The sequence below is a fragment of the Musca domestica genome, unplaced genomic scaffold (genome assembly GCF_030504385.1).
Source record: "Musca domestica strain aabys unplaced genomic scaffold, Musca_domestica.polishedcontigs.V.1.1 32, whole genome shotgun sequence".
Classification (NCBI taxonomy): domain Eukaryota; kingdom Metazoa; phylum Arthropoda; class Insecta; order Diptera; family Muscidae; genus Musca; species Musca domestica.
Window position 1 is genome coordinate 4,557,680 of NW_026712311.1, and position 26,399 is coordinate 4,584,078.

Sequence of the window (26,399 nt, forward strand, 5' to 3'; positions counted from 1 at the left end):
TTGCGACGTGCTCGTGTCAAAAAGAGTTAACATATCCCATATTTACAATGAATCTATGGTTGGTGGAAATATTGAAATATACGAAGTTTGAAGAAAATCTCGGGAATGTTTCGCATGTTATGCGAAATATAATAATTATTTAAAAATTTCGTATCAGAAGAAGTGTCCAATCAACCCCATTTTTAAACTAGACCTAGAGTTGCTAGAAATATTGGGATATGTGAAGTTTGAACAAAATATGATGCTTCTTCTACATTTTATAAGAGTTGTGATTATACAATTTTGACCCGTTGTAGGGGAGGTTCACGAAGGAGTGATCCGATATATGCCATTTCACCCCTAATGTTGTGTTTGTAGAAATATTGGGAGGCGCTAAGTTTGAAAAGAATCGAATGTTGATTTTTTTCTTTTGTTGGGGAGTTACCAGAGGATTGGTTTGATCGATGCGATCTTCATACAATTTATACAACTAGTAGATATTTTCAGATATTCGAAACATGAAGATAATTGAAATCTTATTTAATTTTTTTATAACAGTTATTATTATTAAAAAATGTTGCCCCTTTGTGGGTGGGGTACCAGTAGGAGTGAGTCGACTTTGTCCATTTTCGTACCTCACCTCTCACTATTACAAATATTAGGATTTGCAAAGTTTGGACAAAATCGAATGATCCTTGCGCTTTCTATGAGGTCAAGTGAATATAAACTGAAATATAAAAACAGCAATTTGTTATATATTTTAATTCTGACCTCAAGCCAAACGAGAAACCAAAAGACGTCAATTTTTTTTCTTTGAATATGTTGAATTTTTGTGGGGCGGATGTGGTACATTGTCTCCAGATGGTTTGAAACGGATTACGTCTAAGAAACCTAGGGCCTGATACCGTTATTTCGATGAGGCTCATCAAATGATATATACCATCTGTAGCCATAGTCCTTAAGAGGTTTTCTAGAGAAGAAGGAATCCTGAAAACGGCCTTCTTTAGAAGAAGCAGTGACATTTTCATACGGTCTTCTATTGAAGGTAATCTTAAAATAGATTTTCGTTAGATAAATGCCTTGCTATGGTCTTATGGAGGAATGTCATGATAACGTCTCCGTTAGAAGAAGAAGCTACATATGTGAAATAAAACATTTGAGTGTTATGATAATGAAACGATCTTTTATAATAAAAGGACTTAAGGTTACTTTCTATCACATAAGATCATGAGGCAGTTTTATATAAAAGTCCTTGAGACGAATTTTTCGAAAAAGACCCGAATATCTTCTTCTTCTGTAGAATAGAACCTTGAAAAGTTTTTTTTTTTTTTTTTTGAAAAAGTCATTGGAACTATTTTGAACGACTTTTTTGGAAGAAGGTCTTGATACAGTTTTCTTTAGAAGAAAACCTTGAAAACCTTAAAGATATGTTAAGAACAAAAGGGTTTTTTAGACAGACGATATTCAATATCTCGATCGATGTTCAAAGGATTTCTTTTGACCAAAGACTTATTATTTTTCTGTAGACAGAGGACCTTCACAGCATCTTCCATAGCCAGAAAAGCTACAGTGGATCTTCTGTCGGATTTTTATAAACAGAAACCTTTCTAAAACTCTTTAATACACAGAAAACCTGCAAAGGGCCTGTTATAGACAAAATAGCTTCTAAAAATCTTTTGTTGACAGATTAGCTTTAAAAGGTCCCTACAGTCAGAAGACCATCAAACAATTTTCTAAAGTTTCTCTAAAAATTTTCCAAGGACAGAATCCCATAAAAAGTCTTTTACTGATAGAGCATTTTCAAACAATTCAAGCAGAACATCTTAGATGGCCTATTGCCGAATAATTTTAAGGCCTTCAGCATATAGAAGAATGGGGATTTGAAGGAACTTTTCAGCATCATTGGTTGATGATCTCTTCAAAGTCGTCTGTCTGTAGACAATTCTGTATAAGACATTCTTTTTTTATGTAGACATTCTATATAAAAACTTTTAAAATTGTTCTCGTCTCTGGAATACCTTTTTATAATCTTCCTTTTACAGAAATTCCGAAGATGTCCTGTCTCTAGAAGACATTTTGATGATCTTCCTTTTAAAGAGTTTTTAGAATCCCATCTGAATATCTACTCTTTACAGAAGTGTTTTTGGTAGTCTATATAATAGGGCTTTCGAACGTCTTTGTACGACTTTTTTAAGGGTCTTTTGCGGCAAAAAAAAAAACCGTTGGAAGTCTCTTGGCTGTTAAAGACCTTTTGAATGTATGTTCTCGGCCCACAGAATATTTTCAAGGACTTCTATCTATATGTGACCTTTTCAAAACCTTTAAATGACTTTCTCTATACAATTCCTTTTATGGTTTATGCCTTTGGCGTTTTATAATTTTCTGTCCTCTCTATGAAAGATCTATGAAGTACTCGTGTCTAAAACATTTGAGAAGCGACTTTTTAAGGACTCTAGGTATAGAATTCCCTTGAAAACGGCCTTTGATGGAGCACTATATAATAGGAATAGTTATAGGAATTAGTATCCTCCTTCTCTCTCATCCTTTTTTGTGAGGAAGTATTTCCGAACTCGGTTTAAGTTTGGACGAAATCGGATGCTCCAGTATCCCACATTTATTCACCGCTAAATCGACTAGAGCGAGATCGAATCTCCTGAAACTGATTTCGTCCAAAGAGGCCCTAAGAGAGTCTAAAATTTAAGACACATATATCAAAATTATATACAGCCTTTGTAGCAATAAATGTGGGTCCACTGTTTAGTATACTCCTCCTGATTTTCGCTATTTCGAATGGATTGGTCCCAATTTTCATCCAAAACAGCTGTAATTTAATATTTCGGTTTCTTTCTGGATACATTTTACCCATTAATAAAATACTTAATGTGGGTGTAGCCCTTATATAAGGGAACTTAAAAATGTTAAGGAATGTTGAGGATAGCCGAATTTAGTGTCGGTTTTGCTGGATATGATTTAAAGATATTCTTGATTGGATACATTTTTATACCGTCCACCTTGGAAAGGAGGATATATTAACTTTGCCATTCCGTTTGTAACATCCCTAAATATTCGTCCCTAAAAGTCCATGTTTTTGTATGGCCCCTATAACGGTACCTCCCGATATTCGGTATTTTCATGACTTTAGCCACATTTTCCTCTACCCTGAGTTCGGCCCGGCCCGGTCGAACTTAATGTTTTTTTACTTGTTACCACTCAAATGAGATCAAGGACTCTCGATCCTTTATGTTACAAGGAAATTCCATTGCTCTCAAGAACATATGTTGGTAATTAACACCTTCCACATCGGCAAGTGCGGCAAGCAAACAAAGTTAATTTGTTCCAAGAAAAAAAAATTGGAACATTTGGGAAGATTCGAATGGTAGTCCCAGTATGTAGCTTGGTGTGGAAGGACATGGGAAAAGCCCTCCCTCACATTGTCTTTACTAATTAATTTTTCAAACAATTAATGAGGGTCGTCTAGGGAATATTTCTCATTATCAAAACGGAAAGGAAATGGGCTGGGCAAATTTCCACATGTTGCGAAAAATGGCAAGCAAATGTTTTTTGTTTTTCTTACTTTGTTTGACCATGCAGAGAATGGACCGGCCTATACAAAACCCCTGCAGCAAGTAATTCAAATGAAACCACTTGAGCAGGAAAGACAAACAGCTTGGGAATTGTTCGGCTTAATCCTAATTAATGGTTACGAAAATCCTGTAAGGCAAATAGCTATGGCCGATGAGCAGTCAGTCAGTCGTTCGTTGGCATGGCATGGTATGGTCGGCCTACACAAATATCCGGTTTATTTGGATTCCACGAATACCCTGGTAACAGTAGTGTAAACTATAATTAATGGGTGGTACCAAAAGGAAAACAGCTTTACACTTTGTTCGGCATGCACAAAAGCCAGGAGTGGGACAGAGACCGAGAGAGGGAGACAGAAGAAAATTGGGATAAACAAAGGAGATTTACGGCAATTATAAAGGGCACGCAGACCACAGGATAGAGCCACACCTACAGCCAGCAGCAAGTAAATAATGGAAGGGAAAACTCACATCCCGCATAGGCCCGGGAGCGTTGAACAAAGCCTAAGCCAAAGGGATTACCAGGAACGAAACGTGATCAGCACAAACATGGATTACCTTCGGTCGGAGCCGGCAAACGTGGCTCTAACAAAGTGTTGGAACATTTTGCTGCGCTAATTGTTTTATGACTACTGGTAAATACCATGAATGCCATCATAAAGAGCAAACAAGGAAATGATCCTCGGATCGATCCATATGTTGACAAGCCGCCAAAGGGAGGGACGGACAGACATGCCATTATACCACAAAACAGGTAGCTGGCCTTCTTAGAAAAGGAAAAAAGGAAATCTTCCGTACACAAATGTAAATGACACTTCATTCAAAAAAATAGCCATGACAAGGAGGATTTTCCCACTCGTGTACCTGGCTGTAATCTTGAGGACAACTCATTAGGATGAGGGAGAAAAAAAGGGGATTTTCACAACATTTGTGGTGATCTAATATGAGCTCATAGTTTGTGGTTTTCGAAAAAAAAGATCTCTTTTCAAGAAAAAAATGTGTTTCAAATTTTGTGGCCGTATAAATTCAAACACATTTCTGGTGTGGACATCATTCATTTGTGTAAACTCGACGTGTGAACAACGAAAACACACTCTCTCTCAAGAAGACGAGAAAAGAAAAAACGGTAAAAATAAAGAAATTTCAAAGAAAAGAAAACATGGCCGCCATTTACCAGCAACAACAACAGCAGCAGAATTTTGTACAACAACCCCACAAGGAATATTCTGAAATTAAAATGGATTCTCCTTTGCATGGCAAAAGAAAACGGGAAGAAGAACCCCAACCTCAACCATCAACGAAATTGCAAAGACCTGCCAAATCCCTATTTCGCCCATGGAGTGATAAGAAACAAGAAACCCAGGAGCAAATCTCAGAACCCAAATCAAAAGCCAGTAAATCTTTACCCAATACTTCCATCTCCAGCATCAACTATCAAACCAAGCTGAAATTACCCTCAACTCCGGTCCTGGTTTCACCCTATCAATTTGCCATGCAACAGCAGCAACAACAACAGCGTCAAGTAGCCGCCATGGCCATTCAACAGGCGGTCTATCAGCGCCAAGTAATGATGGCCCATCTATGGGCTCGTCAACAACTCCAGCAGCAACAGTTCCAGTTCCAACAGCATGTCCGCCAACAGCAGCATCACCAGCAACAGCAACTGTTTGCCTTTGGTGGGGCTGCCCAACAAGGACAGCGGAAGTAGAGGAAAATATTGGATATTGTTAAGAGGATGGACTTTGTTTTTTTGTTCGGAAAAGACGCGAAACTGTGATAATTTGTTCGCCTAGTTTTAGATTTTAAATATAAATATTTATTTTTAAGTAAAATAAAATAAACAAAAAATTAAAAAAAAATGTATATTTTTATTGTTTTAATTTCAATATAACATGAGGTGCCTATAAAAGCATACGCTCCACGCTTTGGAACGAATTTCGAAATTTTTCAAAAAAAAAAAAAAATAAAATAAAATAAAATCCCTTTATATTAGGGTTTATACGAAGACGAGGACCTGCATAGGCATACGAAACATGAAAAAACAAGTAAAAAGCTGTAAGTTTGGCCGGGCCGAACATTGAATACCCTCCACCATTTGGAAATTTTCAAAAAATAAATGAAAAATAAATAAATAATTATAAAATCCGTTAAAAATTCTGTTAACATTTTAAAAATACCGAATATAGCCTTTATATTGGGGCCTATATGAAGACGTAGACCTGCATAGGCAATTTTTGTCATAAGCCATTACAATATTCAAATACGAAACTGTAAAAAAAATTCGGTGAATAATGTTGCTAATCAAAATACCGAATATAGGGAGGCATAGTGTTATCGGAGCCATACGAAGACCTGGACCTGCATAGACAATCTTCTGTCAAAGGCTTTAGTACCTAGTAGGAACTTTAAATACGAAATTTCAAACAAATTTCGGTCAATATTGAAAATCGTCAAAATATCAATTACTGATATATGGGGCCTATATGCATAGACAATTTTCTGTCATAGGCTGTAGTATCCATTACGAACTAAAAAATACCAACTTTGAAACATTTCCGATGTATAATGTAGCTAAAATTATCAAAATACCGAATATAGGTAGGTACTGATATATGGGGCCTATACGAAGACCTGGACCTGCATAGACAATTTTCTGTCATAGGCTGTAGTATCCTTTACTAACTTCAAATACCAAATTTGAAACAATTCCGGCGAATGATGCCGCTAAAACCATCAAAACACCGAATATAGGAAGGTACATATATATGAGGTCTGGACCTGCATAGAAAATGTTCTGTCATAGGCTGTAGTATCCATTACGAACTAAAAAATACCAAGTTTGAAACATTTCCGATGTATAATGTAGCTAAAATCATTAAAATACCGAATATTGGGAGGAACTGATACATGGGTACTATAAGAAGACCTGGACCTGCATAGACAATTTTCTGTCATAGGCTGTAGTATCCATTACGAACCTTAAATACCAAGTTTGAAACATTCCCGGTGTATAATGTAGCTAAAATCGTTAAAATACCGAATATAGGTAGGTACTGAAGACTTGGACCTGCATAGAAAATGTTCTGTCATAGGCAGTAGTATCCATTACGAACTTCAAATACCAAGTTTGAAACATTTCCGGTGTATAATGTACCAAAAATCCTCAAAATACCGAATATAGGGAGGAACTGATATATGGGTACTATAAGAAGACGAACTTCAAATATCAAGTTTGAAACATTTCCGGTGTATAATGTATAGGTAGGTACTGATATATGGGGCCTATACGAAGATGTGGGCCTGCATAGAAAATTTTTTGGCATAGGCTGCAGGACCCATTACGAAGTACAAGTACGAAATTTGAAACAATTCCGTTGAATAATGTCGCTGAAAGCATAAGAATACCGAATATTGAGAGGTTCTGTTATATGGAGGCTATACGAGCACCTTGACCTGTATAGACAATCTTCTGTCACAGGCTGTAGTACCTATTAGGAACTTGAAATACGAAATTCCAAACAATTTCGGTGAATATTGTACCAAAAATCGTTAAAATAACGAATATAAAAGGGAGGTACTGGAAAAGGAGGTACTGATATATGGGGCCTATACGAAGACGTGGGCCTGCAGAAGCAAATTATGTCATCGCCAGCAGTACCCATTACGAATTCTAAATGCGAAATTTGATACAACTCCGGTGAATAATGTCACTAAAATCATGAAAATATCGGGGGTACCGTTGTATGTGGGCTATACGATAGCGTGGACCTATATAGACATTTCTCTTCCAGGGAGTAAAGTGCTTAGAAAGAACTTCTAGTATGGATTTTTTTAGACGATTTCATTGGAAAAAATTGGCTACAATCATCAAAATACCGAATATCGAAGGGTATCGTTATATGGGGGCGATACGATATCGTGGAACTGTATGGACAATACTCTTCCACGGGGTAAAGAACTCAGAAGGAAATCCTTTTGTGGATTATCAGCCAATTTCATTGATAAATTTGGCTACAATCATCAAAATATCGAATATCGGAGGGTATCGTTATATGGGAGATATATGATATCGTGGGCAGTAAAGTACCCACAAAGAACTCCTTGTGTAAAATTTCAGACAAATCCATTGAAAAATAAACCTAAATACCGAATGGGGGGTCTATAGACCGATGTAGCCCATCTTCGAACTTGACCTGCCTGCCGACAAAAGACAGATCTGTGCAAAATTTTAGCTTCCTATCTTTATTCATTTTGATTCTAGCGTGATTACAACAGACGGACGGACGAACGGCCAGCGCTAATTCGTCTTAGAATTTTACGTTTCGTTAGATCTAAAATTATTATTTCGATAAGTTACAAACGGAACGAAGTCAATACAAGCTCCATGCTATGTATGCTGGAGGGTTTAAAAAAGTAGATCACATTTGTTTTTATTAGAAATTCGGAGAGAAGCCATGCAATGTTTTCTTAGAAGAACTCATTGACTTTTTTGTCAAAAAAGAAAAACTTTTTCCGCTAGAATATCGAAATTATTCTTAAAAGTCTTTTTTTTGGTGACTAAGAAAAAAATCTTAAAAATTCCACGATTTTTGCCCAAGATGTCCTTAAGAAAATATTCCTAAGAAATCTTGGCACCTACTCTAATTTAGACATTTTGACATATAAGATCAGAGAAGGAGAATTTATATATTTAAATATTCCTGAAATATGTGACTAAGGGGGGGAGTTGCCTTTACATCCAAAAAGTACGCAAGGCAGTATTTTTTCCCGAAATCAAAATTATTTTGTGTTGAAAATTCTTAAATAACATCAGACTTACAATTTTTGTGAGAACATTTTTATGAAATATTCCTACAAAGTCATTTTTTGGTTCATGATGCCATGATAAAACTCGTAAAAATCCAAAATTTTTGAAAGGAAGTCCTTGAAAAATTACTTTATTTTTTTGTCAGGTATTCCTTGAACAAATCCATAGTTTCTAGCTAGGATGTATTAAAAACAAGTCAAAGAGTATCAGTCGATTTTGCCGACAGATGTATATTCTCAGCCAATGGTCGATTATTTAAATATATTTTGACTTCTGTTATTATTATTCAAATTGTTGACTCTACGGGGTAGGTTCGGAAGGAATGGGCCACTATTGTCAATTTCGTATCGGACCTAAATAAATACAATAAAAACATTGCAACGTGCCAGGTTTGGGCTATTTTGGTTATTAAAATGTGCGTAAGGTACCAAATATAGTCGATCGAAGTATTCCATTTTCATACCTCATCTAATACAGATAAAAATATTCTATATTCATGTCAGGTTTCTGGTTAAGATAAATATTTCGATACAGCAAGTAGTAAAAAAATGCTGACTTGTTTCGCAGGGTATGACATATAAAAGTATTTAAAATTGTGGCGCTTTGTGGATGAGGTACGAGAAGGGGTTCGCAGATATATATCATCTTCACAACAGAACTTGTGGTAGCAAACATTTTTGTGAAATTTGAATAGGTTTGGATGCTTATTCCGCTTTCTTTGAGCGTTTTTTAAACCTTGAACCCTTTGTGGCGGAGGTACCAGACGAAATTGTCCGATCTCTACCATCTTTCTAACAGATCTCATTTTGAAGGAAATATTAAGATGTACCAAGTCTGAATGGAATCGGATGTTAATTTAGGTACCGGAAGGAGTGGACCGATATTGCCTATCTCCGAACTCGATCTAAGTTTGATAATAATATTACGATGAACCAAGTTAGGATCAAATCAAATACTACCTTCGAGAGTTATCGTGTGCACCAGCCAACTAGACAGACGGACGCACATCGCTAGATCGATTCCAAATGTCCTGAAACGGATTTGGTTCAAAGAGACCTAGGGCCTAAAACCGTTATTTCGATGAGGCACGTTTTGGCCGTATTAATTTATATATACCCTCTGTCGCCATATGGCTGAGGGTATAAAAATTATGCTCCTGTAATATTTTCAATTTTTGTGGGGAAGGTACCAGAGGGAAGGAAGAAAGATACCTGATGTTTACAAATATAGAAATACATTAATTTTAATCAATATTGTTGATTCATTTCACATTTGGAGGACTTCCGTATATTTAAAATTTCGAGCCTTTTTGCAGGAGGCCAATTTTATACCCTACACCACAAGGTGATCAGGGTATTATGTCTTTGTGTATTTGTTTGTAACATGGTAAAGGAAGCGGAATAGACCCATAGTTACTTTTGAGGATCTCCATAGAATCACTTTCTGAGTTGATTTATGCATGTCAGTCCGTCTGTCCATGTAATCTTGTGAACAAAATGCAGGTCGCATTTATTATCCGATTGAGATGAAATTTTCCAAACAACATTTTTTTGGCCCAAGAACGAACCCTATTGAAATTGGAGATAATCGGTAAACATTTAGATATAGCTCCCATATATATCTTCGTCCGATTTGCCTTTCATTGTGCACCAAACGTGTAATATCAGTCCGAATTGTATGGAATTTTGCACGTACGATCAGATTGGACCTGAAAATTAGTATGCCAAATTTTATCGAAATCGGTTCTGATATAGCTATAGCTCCCATGTATATTGTCCATCCGATTTGTTATTTTTGTCCTCCGCAGCCGTAATATACACTCTGTAACAACAATATTTGGGGAAATACAGCAAATAAAGCTCAGAAATACATTTGCTAAATTTTATCGAGATCTGTTCAGATTTGAATATAGCTCCCATATATAAGTTCGTCCGATTTACCTTTGATTGTGCACCAAACGTCTAATATTTGCCCTAATTGTATGAAATTTGGCACTTACGACCGAAGTGAGTCTAGAAGCTAGTATGTCAAATTTGGTGAAGATCGGTTCAGATGTACCTATTGTTCATCCGATTTGTTGTATTTGTTACCCACAGCCGTAATATGCACCCCGTAACAACGATATTCAGGGAAATATATCAAATACAGCTCAGAAATATCTTTGCCAAATTTTATCGAGATCGGTTCTGATTTGGATATAGCTCCCATATATATTTTTATACGCTTTCAAAATAATTGTGCACCAAATGGGAAGTACAAGTCCGAATTTAAAAGATACAAATGCTTCGGCACATTTAGTCCTTTGAACTTTAAATTATAATTATAATCATGGCGTGTATGATTGAATTCTCCCATAAAAACTTTTAATTGTTATGTGGAGCTCTACAAAATTAGCAAAGTGGTGTAGGGTATCATAAAGTCGGCCCCGCCCGACTTTAGGAATTTCTTTACTGGTTTAATCTATTCTATGCCAATTGAAAATAATGCGATTTATAATTCACTACATTCGCTTTCTGTAATGTACCTCATTTTTCCCATTTGTAGGGGTACTAGGTGGGGAAGCAGTGGACCCTTTTCGAGCTTCTTCAGAATCTGAGAAAGAAAGATTGGAACAAATCGTATACTTCCTTTGAGAGTTATCGTTTTCACCAGCCAGGCAGACAATTTGGCGGTATCGAAACCCTATGACTGAGGGTATAACAATATTTTTATCCGCCAAAAAATATTGACTTAAAAATGACATGATTCTGATTGATTGTTGATGGGAAATAAAACATGGTCAATGTGATCTCTATAACCCCTTTTGGGCTTTTGAGATTTTAAAAATTTTTTCAAACTAAACTTATTTTATCCATGGATAAAATTAAAATAAATTCAAATTCAAGGATCTTTCTTAAATATTGTCGGCTCTGCATGAATGCAACTTGCAGATTTCAATGAGTAGTAGAAACGAAAAAACATAGATTTGACAAAAAAAAACATCCAGTTTTTTGGGTTGTCAGTAAATTATGCCTTTCTGCTAAATAAAGTCAGACCAGTTTTAGACGTTCATGTTCTCCAGCTGTTGTAAATATCGATCTCAATAGATCCTTACTTTTTAAGGCGCAATTTCAAATATTCTATTGGCCGTTGATTGGAAACGCTAACAGAAATGTCATATGCAAATCAAATTTTATTTATTTTTTCTAAATTGTCATAAAGAATTTGTAGTTATTAAATCATAACCACCCATGACAGCCCTAATACGGTATTGAAAATCAGAATTAATATTTTTTTTATGAAATGTAATCCTGCAACCCCACAAAAGATTAGGAAAAAACGGATGCCTTCTGTTTCTTGCTTCCAATTTTTTTTTTGCGGGAAAACATGTTTCTCAAAAAAATGTAGCCCGCCACAAGGACATTTACATATTTTAATTTGCATATTGTTTTTTTTTTGAATAATGTCCTGTGACGAATTCCACACACAGCGACATATTTTTAATCTCCTTTTGTGTAAGAAATAAATTTCCATATGTCGAGGACATTTTACAAACCATCGGTGTCCGCGTTAATTCATATGGCGAATATCCTTTGATTAGTTCTACATCAAGGATATGTACAAATGTCCAGAGAAAAAGATTAAGATTAAAAATGGTGAGGGGAAGGACAGAACACAAGGTACCGTTGATTGCTTGATAAGCATGCAAAATAGGTCCTACGAAGAGTAGAGAGAACCGCTCATCGGGTGATTTGAGTGATGGAAGAAATCTTCTTAGGTAGATTAAACCTCAAATAGGGGTGTCTGTTGTATTGCAGATCCTTTTATTGTTTTAGAGCTATTGTTTTTGTAGTTTTTTTTTTTATTGTAAAATAAGGAAAACACCCAGACAGCACTGCAATTATGTCATAAAATTCTTTATTCCGTCTCCCTCTCCCTTTTTTGTGATAATCCATTGAAAATGAGCAACATTTTTTTGGGTGACAAAAAGCCAACAAAATAAACCAAAACCAGGTCACAAACAAATGGATGGGTGGACAGACGGACTAAGGACTTATAAAAGGGAAACCCTCATAAATTGTAAACAATGGCAATTAACCATAAAGGACACACCATAAAATCTATTGTTCCTTTCGGTTTTGATAGAAAATAAAAATGGTTTAGTTTGGCTTAAAAAAATAAACACCTTTTTTCGGAGGAATTTGTAACAAAAAAAAAAAAAAAACCCTAGAATAACAAACCGATCACGTACCTTTTGAAATGTACAATGACGCATACATACATTTTTTTTATGTACATATGTATATTTGCCGAGAGAACTTAAAATGTCCAAATTAGAAAACTGCGGAAAAACTTGGAGGGGTGGTACTGAATGGATCGAAACGATATGTCGCTTCCTTTCACTTTATTTACAATGAGTATTTGTGTCAGTGCTAGATCAGGCGATGGACAATATCGGGTTACCCCTTCTAGTAGCTCTACCACATGAGGTCAACATTTTAAATTCCCATAACGCATCTGCATTCTTTTCAAACCCGGCATGCCCAAATACGTCTTCCAACACAAGAACAGCTGTGAAGACAGAATATAACAAACCTCCTGGCACCTCCCTCACAAAGGATAAAAATTTTGAATAGGGTAAATATAGGTGCTTGAAGAAGGACACCGAATATTGAGATATGCAACGTACTCCCCTCCTTTATAGGACACACAAGTCAAACAACCAGACAAGAATTCTATAGGATATCTCAGGAGAATGAACTGTCCCAATGGGGCCTTCTATCTGCTATTATAGAATATTTCAGAGGGTCTACAATGGTGTATCGTAGAATAACTCAAGCGATCGCCTTTGGTCGACATGGATATGTAGGCATTCCTGAGATAATTTGGTTAAATATATGGTATCTCCTAAGGACTTATGGTAAATTTAGAATCATCAAAGGTTATTATCTGGTCCATCCTAGAATACCTCAAGACGTGACCTAGGGTCCATCATAGATACCCATCACAAAATAAAAAATATTTCAAGAGGCCTTTTGTGATCCATTATAGTTACCCTCTGCAGGTCTTAAAATGCCCGTCATAAAAGACCTCTTGGGGTATTCTAAGGGCGACCCTAGATACATCTTACCACAGAATACCTAAGGAGGTCTTCTGGGATATGTATTCGAAAACAAAAGTCTTCTTGGCTTCAAGGAAGGCATTTTCTCAGATTACGAAGACCAAACCACATCCTCATTATACATTCCACTATACTATATCGAGGGTACCCTATATTTGTCATTTCGTTGGCAAATATTTGTCGGAGACCCCAAAAAAGTACATGTATTCCTGATTAGATTAAAAATATAGCTCGATTTAGCGATGTTTGTCTTTCAGTGAGTTGCATCTATATTATATGCAGGCTGATTGGTATTCGAAATGTTACATATTTATCCACGTTTACAGGGTGAGATAGAAAAAAACTGCAACAAAGTCAAACGCCATATTTTTTTTTACAAATTTTATTGAATGAAAGGGAAAATGTCGGAAATAGCACCAAATTTTAGAATAAGTTTAGATTTTTTCGCATTGGTGAATTTTGGCACGAATTATGGCCTTCAAACGGCCAATGAAACCGTCACACGCTGCCAAAATGTTGCTCTGCGGTATTTTCGCATTTTCGGCGAACCGCTTGCCAGAGGTATCGACAATTTGGTATCTTTTAAGGGCCAACCTTGCTTTCCAAAATACTCCAGACACAATAATCCAACGGATTGGTATCCGGAGATTTTGGTGACCATTGTGAGCGAGGAACCTCATTTTGTAACCATTCTTAGGTGGCGCGTGCTGAGTGCGATGGTGCTGAGTCCTGTTGGAATGTCCCAGGTCTGCTGCCAAAATGTTTGCGTGCCCAAGGCTTTAAAAAACCCTCCAGAATATTTTCGCGATAATATTCGGCATTTATTCTGATGACACGGTCGATTAATAGAGCGGAGAGCGACCATCGACTGTCATGGCGGCCCACACAATCACCATGGCCGGTGCTTGAGTTCTGGTGGCCAACCGAAGGTGCAAATTTTCAGCTAAACTCTTTGGCAAGTAAAGACGATCATTTTGATTTTTACAAACTGCTAGACAACAAATGTTTTCTCATCGGAGAAAACCAAATTCGACAGTTCACCACATTCGGCCAAGCGAAGCAATTCTTTAGTTCTTTGGAGTCTATTTTCATTCTCTTGCGGTGTAAGTTCTTGCACTTTTTGGAATTTCAATGGCTTTACCCCGAGCCCATTTTTCAATATTTGCTGAATGGAATATTGCGATATGTTCAGTTCACGAGCCATTTATCGGCCACTGCGACGCGGGTTTCGATCAAGTTGCTTCTTTACTTTCCGAACTATTTCTGCTGATGTTGCTGTTTTCTTCCATCCACTTCCTTGACGTCGGTCCATGCTACCAGTATTACGGTAACGAGCGATGGTACGAGACACAAAAGATTTATTCATATTTAAATGCTGGAGTGCTCTAACGATAGCCACTTGTGGTTTTCCCCCCAAATATAAAGAAATCACACTATCACGCTTGAATTCCATCACGAATAAATTTTGTTCTGGAAAATTCTCACCAAATTGCTTTTGTTCGCTTGTAAAAAATATAATGAGCTGTCACTGGAATAATTTTAATAGCTGTCGGACGAGTGGCTTAGAAATGACAGCAGTCTGAAGTTGGTTGCAGGTTTTTAATCTCATCCTGTATATCTGCCAACGCCTTCTGGTACCTCATCCGCAAAGGGTCACAATTTTCAACACTTCTATCTGAGAAAGAAGTCAGTGATTCTTTACAACTTGCTATGTCTAAATATTTGTCTTAACCAGCAACCTCAGATGAATATGAAATTTATGATTTCGCATAAAATTCGATATAAATATTCGATTTTTTTTGTAATTTTGCCCATGTCAATATTTTTATCTGTATTCAATGAAGTGTGGAAATGGAATACTCCGGTGTGCTATAGGTACCACATATTAATATTTTCTAATATTTTCTAAAAAATATTTTAATATTTTCTAAAAAAATATTACATATCTCATATAAAGTGAATGAAGTAGTCGGTGTAGTCCAAATCTGGCACGTCACAATATTTATATCATATTTATTTAGGTGCGACACGAAATGGAAAATATTGGTCCATTTCTTAGGAACCTACAACAGAGACGTTGAACAATTTGAATAATCATAACACAAATCAAAATATATTTAAATAATCGAACATTGGCTGAGGGTATACATCTGTTGGCAAATACCGACTGAAGTATCAGTCTTGCTAACTTGTTATTATTTGTATTTGCTGAAGTGGAATATTTCGGTCCGCCATATCTGGTAGCTCACGCATATTTCCACATTTTCCAAAAATTTGCACATATCTCATATGAAGTCAAATACCAACTGCTTTGGAACCTCCTCGCACATGCGAGGGTCAACGGATAGAAAAATTATAACTCATGTCTGGGGTATAGTGAATTCTATGTCTTGGTGAACCTTGTATCGCCTCTGTTTTTATACCCTCCACTTTGGAAAGAAGGGTATATTAACTTTGTCATTCCGTTTGTAAATATTCGTCGTAGACCCCATAAAGTATATATATTCATAATCAGCATAACATTCTAAGTCGATTTAACGATTTCCGTCTGTCTGTTGAAATCACGATACAGCCCGCACTATTTGACGTAGAGCGCCAAAATTTAGCAGAGCAATTTGTATTGTGTCTAGGATGGTTGGTATTGAAAATGAGATATATCGGTCCACGTTCTGGTACAGTCCCCATATAACGGTACCTCCCGATTTTCGGTATTTTGATGATTTATGCCACATTTTTTCACGGATTTGTCTGAAAATTGGTATTTGTAGGTCATAACGGGTCCCTGTGCGTGTGGCAAAACATTGCATGTATGGGCTCACGTTTTGGTATAGCCCCCATATAAAGGTACCTCCCGATATTCGGTATTTTGATGATTTATGCCACATTTTTTCACGGATTTGTCTAAAAATTTGTATTTGTGAGTCATAATGGGTTCCAGCTCTGGTGGCGAAACATTGCATGTATGGGTTCATGATTTGGTATAGCCCCCATATAAAGGTACCTCCCGATATTCGGTATTTTGATGATTTATGCCACATTTTTTCACGGATTTGTCTAAAAATTTGTATTTGTGAGTCATAATGGGTTCCAGCTCCGGTGGCGAAACATTACATGTATGGGTTCATGATTTGGTATAGCCCCCATATAACGGTACCTCCCGATATTCGGTATTTTGATGGTTTTTACCACATTTCTTCGCGGATTTGTCTAAAAATTGGTATTTGTGGGTCATAATGGGTCCGTGTTCATGTGGCGAAACATTGTATTTATAAGTCCACGTTTTGGTATAGTCTCCATATAACGGTACCTCCCAATATTCGGTATTTTGATGATTTTTGACACACTTTTTCACGAATTTCTCTGAAAATTTGGTAGTTGTATAATCAAAATAACATTGAAAAGTTATTTGTTATAGAGGTTTACCATGAGTATGGAGTGCTTCAAAATATATTCTATTTTCTATGGCCCCTGAAATACTACTATATCCTTTTGGTTTATAGAATTATTCAAGAGACCTTCTATTGCCCATAGAATTTCTCGCCATTGAGTGGTCCTTCAAATACCTCAAGAGGCCTTCTACGCAAAAATACTTTAGAAGGTATTTTTTGGTCCCGTATTATCTCAAAAGTTCTTCCGTAGTCCACGGATTGCCTCAGTAGAACTTCTCTGGTCACAAAAATTCTATAATATGCCCCTATAGCCCTTTTGTGATCTTTGGAATATCTAGTAATGCATTAAATGTTCCATGAAACGTCCAATCATGTATTTTATGGATTTCTGGATCAATAGCTTTTGAGGTTTACAACGGAGTATTAAAAATGTCCTTAGAAGAAAGATAAAGGACAATGTTCGCTAAAAGAAAAACATTAAATCCCAGCCCATTATAGTCCCTGTTAAAGATTGCCGATTAAAATCCCAAAAAAGAACATCTTTTTTCCACGACCATTAGCATCACATTCGACCTACTTTAAAACAGATTGCCTATCACTTTCCAGAGGAGGCGATAGTAATAATTATCAGCAGCAGCAGCATCATCATCTGTGCCCTAAGCCTAATCAAGTACTTTAGTCATGCTCACTGTTAACGTGAGCAGAGCTGGATGGACTGAGCCAGCTAATCAATGCTCTTTTCATGTCTCAGCAACAGCACCTTTTTTCTCCCTTTGTTGGTGCGTCACCATTACCTATTCATGGCCTAGAGATAAGTTATTCGGCGGCATCTTTTTTACCACAAACCACCTTCTCTCGCTTGCTCGCTCGCTGGCTCTATGGAGCGGTGATTTACGATGTTTCTTCTTTAGGGAGATTAAAAAGAAAAACAAACACTTTTAACGACATTGAAATGGTTTTCCAAAGAAAAACCACAAAAAGCAAGGATTTCACCTTCGATTTTCCTCAGATACCATACCAGATTGTACGTAATCTAGAGGGTCATAAACAAAAACCAAGACAATATCTAAGGGTCTTTGTTGTCGGATCACTCCAAAACAGACAATTTGCACCTTTTTCCTCTGTTCTCTTTGAGTTACAATCAATAAAATGAAAATGAGCTGAGCAGAGCTGAGCTGAGGAGATAAACAAAGACTAAGAACAAAAACAAGACCTTGACACTTTGACCGTAAAATCCAGTCCTCGTTGTTGTTTGTCGGTACCATGTCAAATCGTTAAGCTGATGAAAATCTCTTTATGAAATGCAAGGACATGTCGGACGGGCCATAAACGCTAATGCCCTTAACGTGCAGCACATCAAACGAAGTAAATCCACCTCCTTCCCTTTTGTTTTCTATTCCCTGTTTTGTGATCGTTTTACGATCTACTATTTTGTCCGTCCACCCTTCCATGTGGTTATCTATGTGTCTGTCCCCGAGGACGGCCTCGTCCCTTCTTTTTTCGTGAATTATGTGTGTGTGGCTAATTACCGAAAAGATGTCATCGTTAATGGAACCACCCCATTTTGCGCTTAATCTTTGTGTCCCTGTTTGTCGGTCCGTCTTGGGAGGGGTGTGTTCGTGAGTGTGTCATTTCATGTCCATGACTCGTTTGTCGAGCAATTGTTTTTTTAATCAACCATGAAGGATCTTTAATTCTTTTATTTGGCTACTGGTCGTTGAACGGTGTCTGTCCGCGTGACGTCTTTCTGGTAATGGATGGAGGGATGGATGGAAGGTGTTTTTCTCCTTTTTTTAATTTTTAGCTATTGTGTTACAAGGGATTTGATGGTCCGCCCCAGGATTTGTTTTTTAATATCGTATTTCGAAAATTTATTGTTATTCAAATTTCTGTTACAGTTTTGCAGGATGTTTGAAATAAAACAAAAGGGAGGAATTAGATTGGAAATCTTATGAAGTACAGATACCAAATTTAATATTCCAAACCAATAACCAGTTGGACTTAATTTTGTGCCTTAAGAAATATTACTTTGATCGTCTTTGGGAAACCTTATTCCTTGAAAAGTTGTTCTGGAGGGATATTATTTTGATTTACCAGGTATTTCGGTAGCGGTCGCGTTTGAAGTAGTTTGAAGCTTACGACGTGCCAGGTTTTGACTTCCTTCACTTTATATGAGATATGTGATATTTTTTATACCCTCAGCCATATATCTACCAGGGTTGGGCATATTGCACTAAATTTTTAGTGCACTAAGAATCAAATAATTAGTGGTAGTGCAATTTTTAACTCCACTACCACTAAAGGGTTAGTGGTAGTGAAAAATAAATTGCACTACCACTAACCCTTTAGTGATATTTAAAAAAAAATTGCACTACCACTAAATTTTAGTGGTAGTGAAATTTTAATAGCACTACCACTAAATTTAGTGATTTTTCAAAAAAAATTTGCACTACCACTAAAATTTGGCGAAGCCAAAAAAAGCACTATGTATATAAATATTATACCAGCTATAATGAAGTTTATTGAAGTGAGTAGGGAACAACAATCCAGAATATATTGTACATATTCATAAAATTTGATTACTTTTCTAAATAGCACTAATTTAGTGCTATTTTTTATGAAATACCACTAATTTAGTGCAAGTTTTTTCAAATACCACTAAATTTAGTGGTAGTGCTATTGAAATTTCACTACCACTAAAATTTAGTGGTAGTGCAATTCTTTTTTAAATATCACTAAAGCGTTAGTGGTAGTGCAATTTATTTTTCACTACCACTAACCCTTTAGTGGTAGTGGAATTAAAAATTGCACTACCACTAAATGAATAGTGATAGTGAAATTATTAGTGCACTAAAAATACAGTGCATTATGCCCATCTCTGATATCTACAGAGGGTATATATCATTTGATACAGCCAAAACGTGCCTCATCGAAATAATCGTTTTAGACCATAGGTCTCTTTGGACCAAATCCGTTTCAGGACATTTGGAGTCGATCTAGCGATGTCCGTCCGTCCGCCTGTCTGTATGATTTGCACGATAACTCTCGAAGGAACTAACCGATTTGATCCAAACTTGGTACATCGTATTATTATTGTCAAACTTAGATCGAGTTCAGAGATGGGCAATATCGGTTCACTCCTTCTGGTACTTCCCCACCAGAAAAGTTCAACATTTTCAAAAAAAAAAAATAAAATAAAATAAAACAAGTAAAAAAACATTAAGTTCGGCCGGGCCAAACTTTTAATACCCTCCACCTTAGGGTAAAAGAAACATTAGAAGAAATGTGGCAAAAACCATTAAAATGCCGAATATCGGGAGGTACCGTTATATGGGGCCTACACCAAAACGCGGACCTATAATTACAATGTTTCGCCACACGAACTAGGACCCATTATGACCTAAATACCGATTTTTAGACAAATCAGTGAAAAAATGTGGCAAAAACCATAAAAATACCGAATATCGGGAGGTACCGTTATATGGGGGCTATACCAAAACATGGACCCTTACATGCAATGTTTCGCCACCGGAGCTGGAACCCGTTATGACCCACAAATACCAATTTTTAGACAAATCCGTGAAAAAATGTGGCAAAAAAAACTAAAATACCGAATATAGGGAGGTACCTTTATATGGGGGCTATACCACAACGTGGACCTATACATGCAATGTTTTGCCACACCTGTTGTGAAGATTATAGAAACCTGCCGACCCCTTCTGATATCTCACCCACAAAGGGTCACAATTTCCAATACTTATATCTGTCATAACTTGCGAAACAATTCGGCGATTCTATACAACTTGTCATATCTAAATATTTCTCTTAATTAGGGATCTGATATGAATATTTGATTTATCGGAATATATGATTTCGTTATGAATATTTCGAGGAGTTTCAAACGGAATGACAAAGTTAATATACCCTCTCATATACATATGCAGGGTGAGATGAAAAAATTGCAACCAATTTCATTTCTAAGCCACTCGACCGGCAGCTGCTAAAATTATTCCAGTGACAGCTCATTATATTGTTTACAAGCGTACAAAAGCATTTTGGTGAGAATTTTCAAGAAAAAAGAGTTATTCGTAATGGAATTCAAGCGTGATAGAGTGATTTCTTCATATTTGGCTGGAAAACCACAAATGGCTATCGTTAGAGCACTCCAGCATTTAAATGTGAGTAAATCTACTGGTAGCGTAGACGTCAAGGAAGTGGACTCAAGAAAACAGCAACAGTTGAAATGGTTCGAAAAGTAAAGAAGCGACTTTATTGAAACCCGCGTCACAGTGGCCGAAAAATGGCTCATGAGCTGAACATATCGTAATATTCCATTCGGCAAATATTGTAAAATGAGCTCGGGGTAAAACCATTGAAATTCCAAAAAGTGCAAGAACTTACACCGCAACAGAAAGAAAGACAGAACAGACTTAAAAGAGCTAAAGAGTTGCTTCGCTTGGCCAAAAGTGGTGAACTGCCGAATTTTGTTTTCTCCGATGAGAAAACATTCGTTTTCCAGTAGTTTGTAAACAAACAAATGATCGTGTCTACTTGGAAAGGAAGTCTACTGAAAATGTGCACCTTCGGTTGGCCACCAAAACTCAAGAGATGGCCACGGTGATGGTGTAGGCCGATGAGAAAACATTCGTTGTCCAGTAGTTTGTAAACAAACAAATGATCGTGTTTACTTGCCAAAGAGGTCAGCTGAAAATGTGCACCTTCGGTTGGCCACCAGAACTCAAGCGCCGGCCATGGTGATGGTGTGGGCCGCCATAACAGCCGATGATCGCTCTCCGCTCGTATTAATCGACCGTGGCATCAGAATAAATGCCGAATATTATAGCGAAAATATTCTGGAGGGTGTATTAAAGCCTTGGGCACGCAAACATTTTGGCCGCAGACCTTGGACATTCCAACAGGACTCAGCACCATCGCACTTAGCACGCGCAAACCAAGAATGGTTACAAAATGAGGATCCTCGCTTCATTTCCAGCGCACAATGACCACCAAAATCTTCCGCTACCAATCCGTTGGAGTATTGTGTCTGGAGTATTTTGGAAAGCAAGGTTGGCACTATAAAATACCACAGTGTCGATCACCTCAGGCAAGCGCTTCGCCGAGAATGGGCCAAAATACCGCAGGGCAACATTCGGACAGCGTGTGACGGCTTCATTGGCCGTTTGAAGGCCTTCGCTTCGTGCGTAAGGTGACCAATTCGAACAAATCTAAACTTATTCTAAAATTTGATGCTGTTTCCGACATTCTCACCATATATGTTCGAAGGCCTTGTACTGTAGAAAACCTTTGGGGAAGTCTTTGTCTAAAGAAAATCGTACAATCACAGAAGAGATATTTTGTGAACTTTCTATTGTAATTTTCCGCGATACTAAACATTGTTATCTGTCCTGCTTAAAAATTTAAAAAAATATCCTTGGATTTTATATATTTCTCTTAACAACAAATTTTACAAATCTCTAATCCTAGTCCGTTTCCTTCAATATAACATTTTTACAATACCAATAAAACTCAGACGTTGTAAAAAGGACTACGTAATAGCAGATTTAATAACAGGATAAGGCTAAAAATCCGGATTAACACTTTATTGCTCAAGTGTTGTAAAGATTTTTTCTTAATTTTATGACTCGAGTTAATGTAGGTCACAGGTAAAAGGGAGCAAGGGTGTTAAAAAACACCGTTCTTTTAGAGCGACCTTGACACGTACCCACAATTTGAGCAGAATTCTAATTACCCTCGTCAGGTAGCACATAGTTAATATTACCTAATGTGTATATATAATATAGAATCATCGGAAGAAGAGCATCATTAACAAATCAACCGTCATAACGTTAACAAGTAAAAAATACAAAGCGAAAAATGGCTCCTCAAAATAAACGAAAACTCAACGAAATGGAAAATAAAGAAAATATCATCACTGCCGATCTGCTACTGCAACAGGGTCTAAGAAACATCTCAACCGAAGTACAACAACCTCCATGCAAAAGAAGACAAACCAAGGCTCTATTTAGACCCTGGGAAGAAAATGTGCAGACATCGAAAATCAACAGCAAACTCCAAGAGAAGAAATCAAAAGTATTACAAGCTCAGCAAAATATTCGAAACATCAGCAATCAAAATGCTTCAAATCTTCGTTTTATCCTGGAACAACCAAAATATAATCCTTATAATCTGATAACTTCAGCGAATAATCAAATGGAACAACAGTACTTGCAACAATTCTACATGGCTCAACAGCAGCAACAATATGCCATTTGGATGGAACAAGCCTATAGAACGAATCTCTATTTGAGACATTTACAACAAATTGCCCTGCAGAGACAGCAGCAACAACTCTTTGTATTTGGCCTACCGCGCTAGGAAGGAAAAACGGCGAGACCCAAAAATTTTTAATCTTATAAAGATTTTTTCTTAGTTACTGTTCAAGTTTGAGAATCTGTGATAATAATTAATAATAGAATATTAAGATAAATTATTTATTTAAATAAAATCATATTTAAAAAAAACATAATTTTTAATATTTTTTATTTTCATAATAAGTATGTTATATTTTTAATCTACTTGTGGAAGGCTTAACAGACGAACCGTAGAAGGATTTTTATTTAGGCAAGTCAATGGCTTACGAGTTATATAAAATATCCAGAAGACCTCAAAGAGGTCTGTTGAAAAATCGACAATTTTTGGTTAGGAATTTATAATTATTTTTTTTTAAATATCCGCCATTTCGTCCAAATATCAGTAAATTATTTAAAACAATGATTTTTAATCAGGAAACGCCTGAAAAATCCTGATTTGTGGAACTATTTCAGAGGAAAGAATGCATGATTTTTTTACGACAACGTATCTTATATTTTTGTAAATTGGCCGATTTTAGTTAGAAGGTTCCTGACCAATGTTCTTTGAAAAAAATCCACAACATTTGCAGGAAATTTGTTTAAAAAAAAGTAGGGCACAACTTTCCACAACATTTTCTTCAAATATCTATGATTTCTGCTAAAACTCCTCCCACATTGGAAAGGAAGCCCAGAAAAATTTTCTTTCAAAACATTTTCCTTAAGAACTTAACGATTTATAATCCGAAGGCCTTTGAAAAATTTACTTTAAAAATGACATGATTTTTAGTGCTAAGATCCCTGAATCTATCATTAAAAGAACCAAGGTTCTTTTTCTTTTAAAAAATCACGATTTCAGGATAGCCCTACTTATTTTTAATTTCTCAGGAGAGGCTCCTTGGTCAGGAGCTCCTTTAAATATTTCTTAAAAAATTACGATTTTTGCTGAGGAGCCTCCTGAAAATGTCTTTAAATATTGACGAGCCAAAGTTTTCGATAAACTTGCAAATTTTTTAGAGGTCTTTGTAAAGTGATCTTCAAAAAATCCTCAATTTTAGCTTAGGAGGCCTATGTCCAATTTTGGAGTAAAAATTCATATTTTTGGTCAGATGGTCCCTGATATTTTTTCCTAAAAACCAGTAAAGAAAGTCCTAAAGTCGGGTGGGCCGACTTTATGATACCCTACACCACTTTGCTAATTTAGAAGAGCTCCACATAACAATTAAAAGTTTTTATGTGGGAATTCAATTATATACGCTATGATTATAACTGAACTAATTGGACAAAGGACTAAATATACCGAAGCATTTGTATCTTGTAAATTCGGACTCGTATTTCTCATTTGGTGCATTTGAAATCGGATTAAGATATATATGGGAGCTATATCCAAATCGGAACCGATCTTGATAAAATTTGGCAAAGATATTTCTGAGCTGCATTTGATATATTTCCCTGAATTGTTACGGAGGGCATATTACGGCTGTGGGCAACAAATATAACAAATCGGACGAACAATATATATTCACCAAATTTGACATACTAGCTTCTAGACTCAATTCGGTCGTAAGTGCCAAATGTCATCCCATTTGGACAAATATTAGAGGTTTGGTGTACAATAAAATGTAAATCGGACGAATTTATATATATTGGAGCTATATCCAAATCTGAACTGATTTCGATAAAATTTATCAAATGTATTTCGGATCTGTATTTGATATATTTTCTCAAATATTGTTGTTACGGAGTGCATATTACGGCTGCGGAGGACAAAAATAACAAATCCGATGAACAATATACATGGGAGCTATAGCTATATCTGAACCGATTTGGCATACTTATTTTCATACTTATTTTTGGCATACTTATTTTCAGGCCTAATTTGGTTGCATGTGCAAAATTCCATACTATTCGGGCTGATATTACACGTTTGGGTCACAATAAAAGGCAAATCGGATGAAGATATATATGGGAGCTATATCTAAATTTTGACCGATTATTTCCAATTTCAAACAAATGCACAAAAACATAATAACCTGACCACCTTGTGGTGCAGAGTATAATCACAATTTCAGGAAAACCCAATTTTTTTATTTACCAGGAGAGGCTTCCTAAAATATTTCATAAAAAATTTAAATTTTTCAAATAAATATTAAATATCAATTTCTTCAAATATTGATGAGCCAGAGTTTTTGATAAAAATTTTTTTCTTAAGAGGTCTTGGTAAAATGTTTGTCAAAAAAATCCTCGATTTTAGCTTAGGAGGTTGACCCATCTTTTGACCGAATTTTTGGACAAATAGTCCCTCAAATTTTTTCAAAAAAAAAAAAAAAAACAACACGTTTTTCAGCAGGACCTTCAAGATGTTTCTTTAAAATCTCATTCAAAGGAACAATTTTTTTAAATTGGGTTTTTACAATTTCAGGGCAATATTTTTTAAAACCCAAAAAAAATGGTAAGAAGGTCCCTGAAACTTTTTTATTAAAATCCAAAATTGTTAGCCCTTGAAGACTTTTTTTAAAACTTTTTTCTTAACAATCCCACAATTTTTGGTCAAGAGATACCTAAACATTTTTTGTAATAACTTGCATTTTTGGCCACTAGACCCCTGACAATTTTCTTTGAAAGTGTCATATGTGTGCTTTATAGGTGGCTGAAAATCTACTTAAAAATCACGATCTTATAATCAAATGTTTCAAATATTTTTTTGGACAGGAGATCTCAGAAAATGTTCTTCAAGAAGACTTCATGTATCGTAATAATCCACGATGTTTGGTCAGAAGGACCCTGGAAATATTTTTGAAAAACCCGATAATTTTTGGTCAGAGTTCCCTGAAATTTTTTATAAAAAAGAATAACAAATGTGGGCCCTTGAAGACTTTTTTAAAATTTCAGAATTATTTGTAAGATATGTTTTTAAAAATTTCTGGATTTTTGGTCAAGAGATACTTAAAACTTAAAAAAAAACCTCGAATTTCGATTAATAGATTCCTGAACATTTTCTGAAAAATCAATGGTTTCTGGTGAAGAGGTCCATGCTTAATTTAAAAATGTACCAAATCATTGTCATGAGAGCCCTTGACAAGTATACATAAGACTTTTGTTCTGAAGGTCTCTGACCATTTTTCTTCAAATAATTCCCGATGTTTGGTTAGGACGTCCCTAAAATATTTTCTTTAAAAGGAACCATGATTAATG

At 36.1% G+C, this 26,399-nt stretch overlaps 3 protein-coding genes across 4 annotated transcripts in view; 2 read left to right on the forward strand and 1 right to left on the reverse strand.

Moving 5' to 3' along the window:
- LOC105261703 (uncharacterized) overlaps positions 1–26,399 on the reverse strand; it is a 73,802-nt gene that overhangs the window by 44,442 nt on the left and 2,961 nt on the right. The window lies entirely within an intron of this gene.
- The window catches only part of LOC101887396 (protein Mabiki-like), an 87,009-nt gene that overhangs the window by 42,720 nt on the left and 17,890 nt on the right, over positions 1–26,399 (forward strand). The gene's annotated exons all lie outside the window — the stretch shown is intronic.
- Positions 22,765–23,232, forward strand: LOC101887569 (uncharacterized). Its single transcript, XM_005181559.1, has one exon. It carries the CDS (start codon positions 22,765–22,767, stop codon positions 23,230–23,232), a length of 468 nt encoding a protein of 155 aa, XP_005181616.1.

What these genes read in the sequence shown, in the direction of transcription:
- LOC101887569 (XM_005181559.1), top strand. Translation starts at nt 22,765, where the DNA reads ATGGAAAATAAAGAAAATATCATCACTGCCGATCTGCTACTGCAACAG.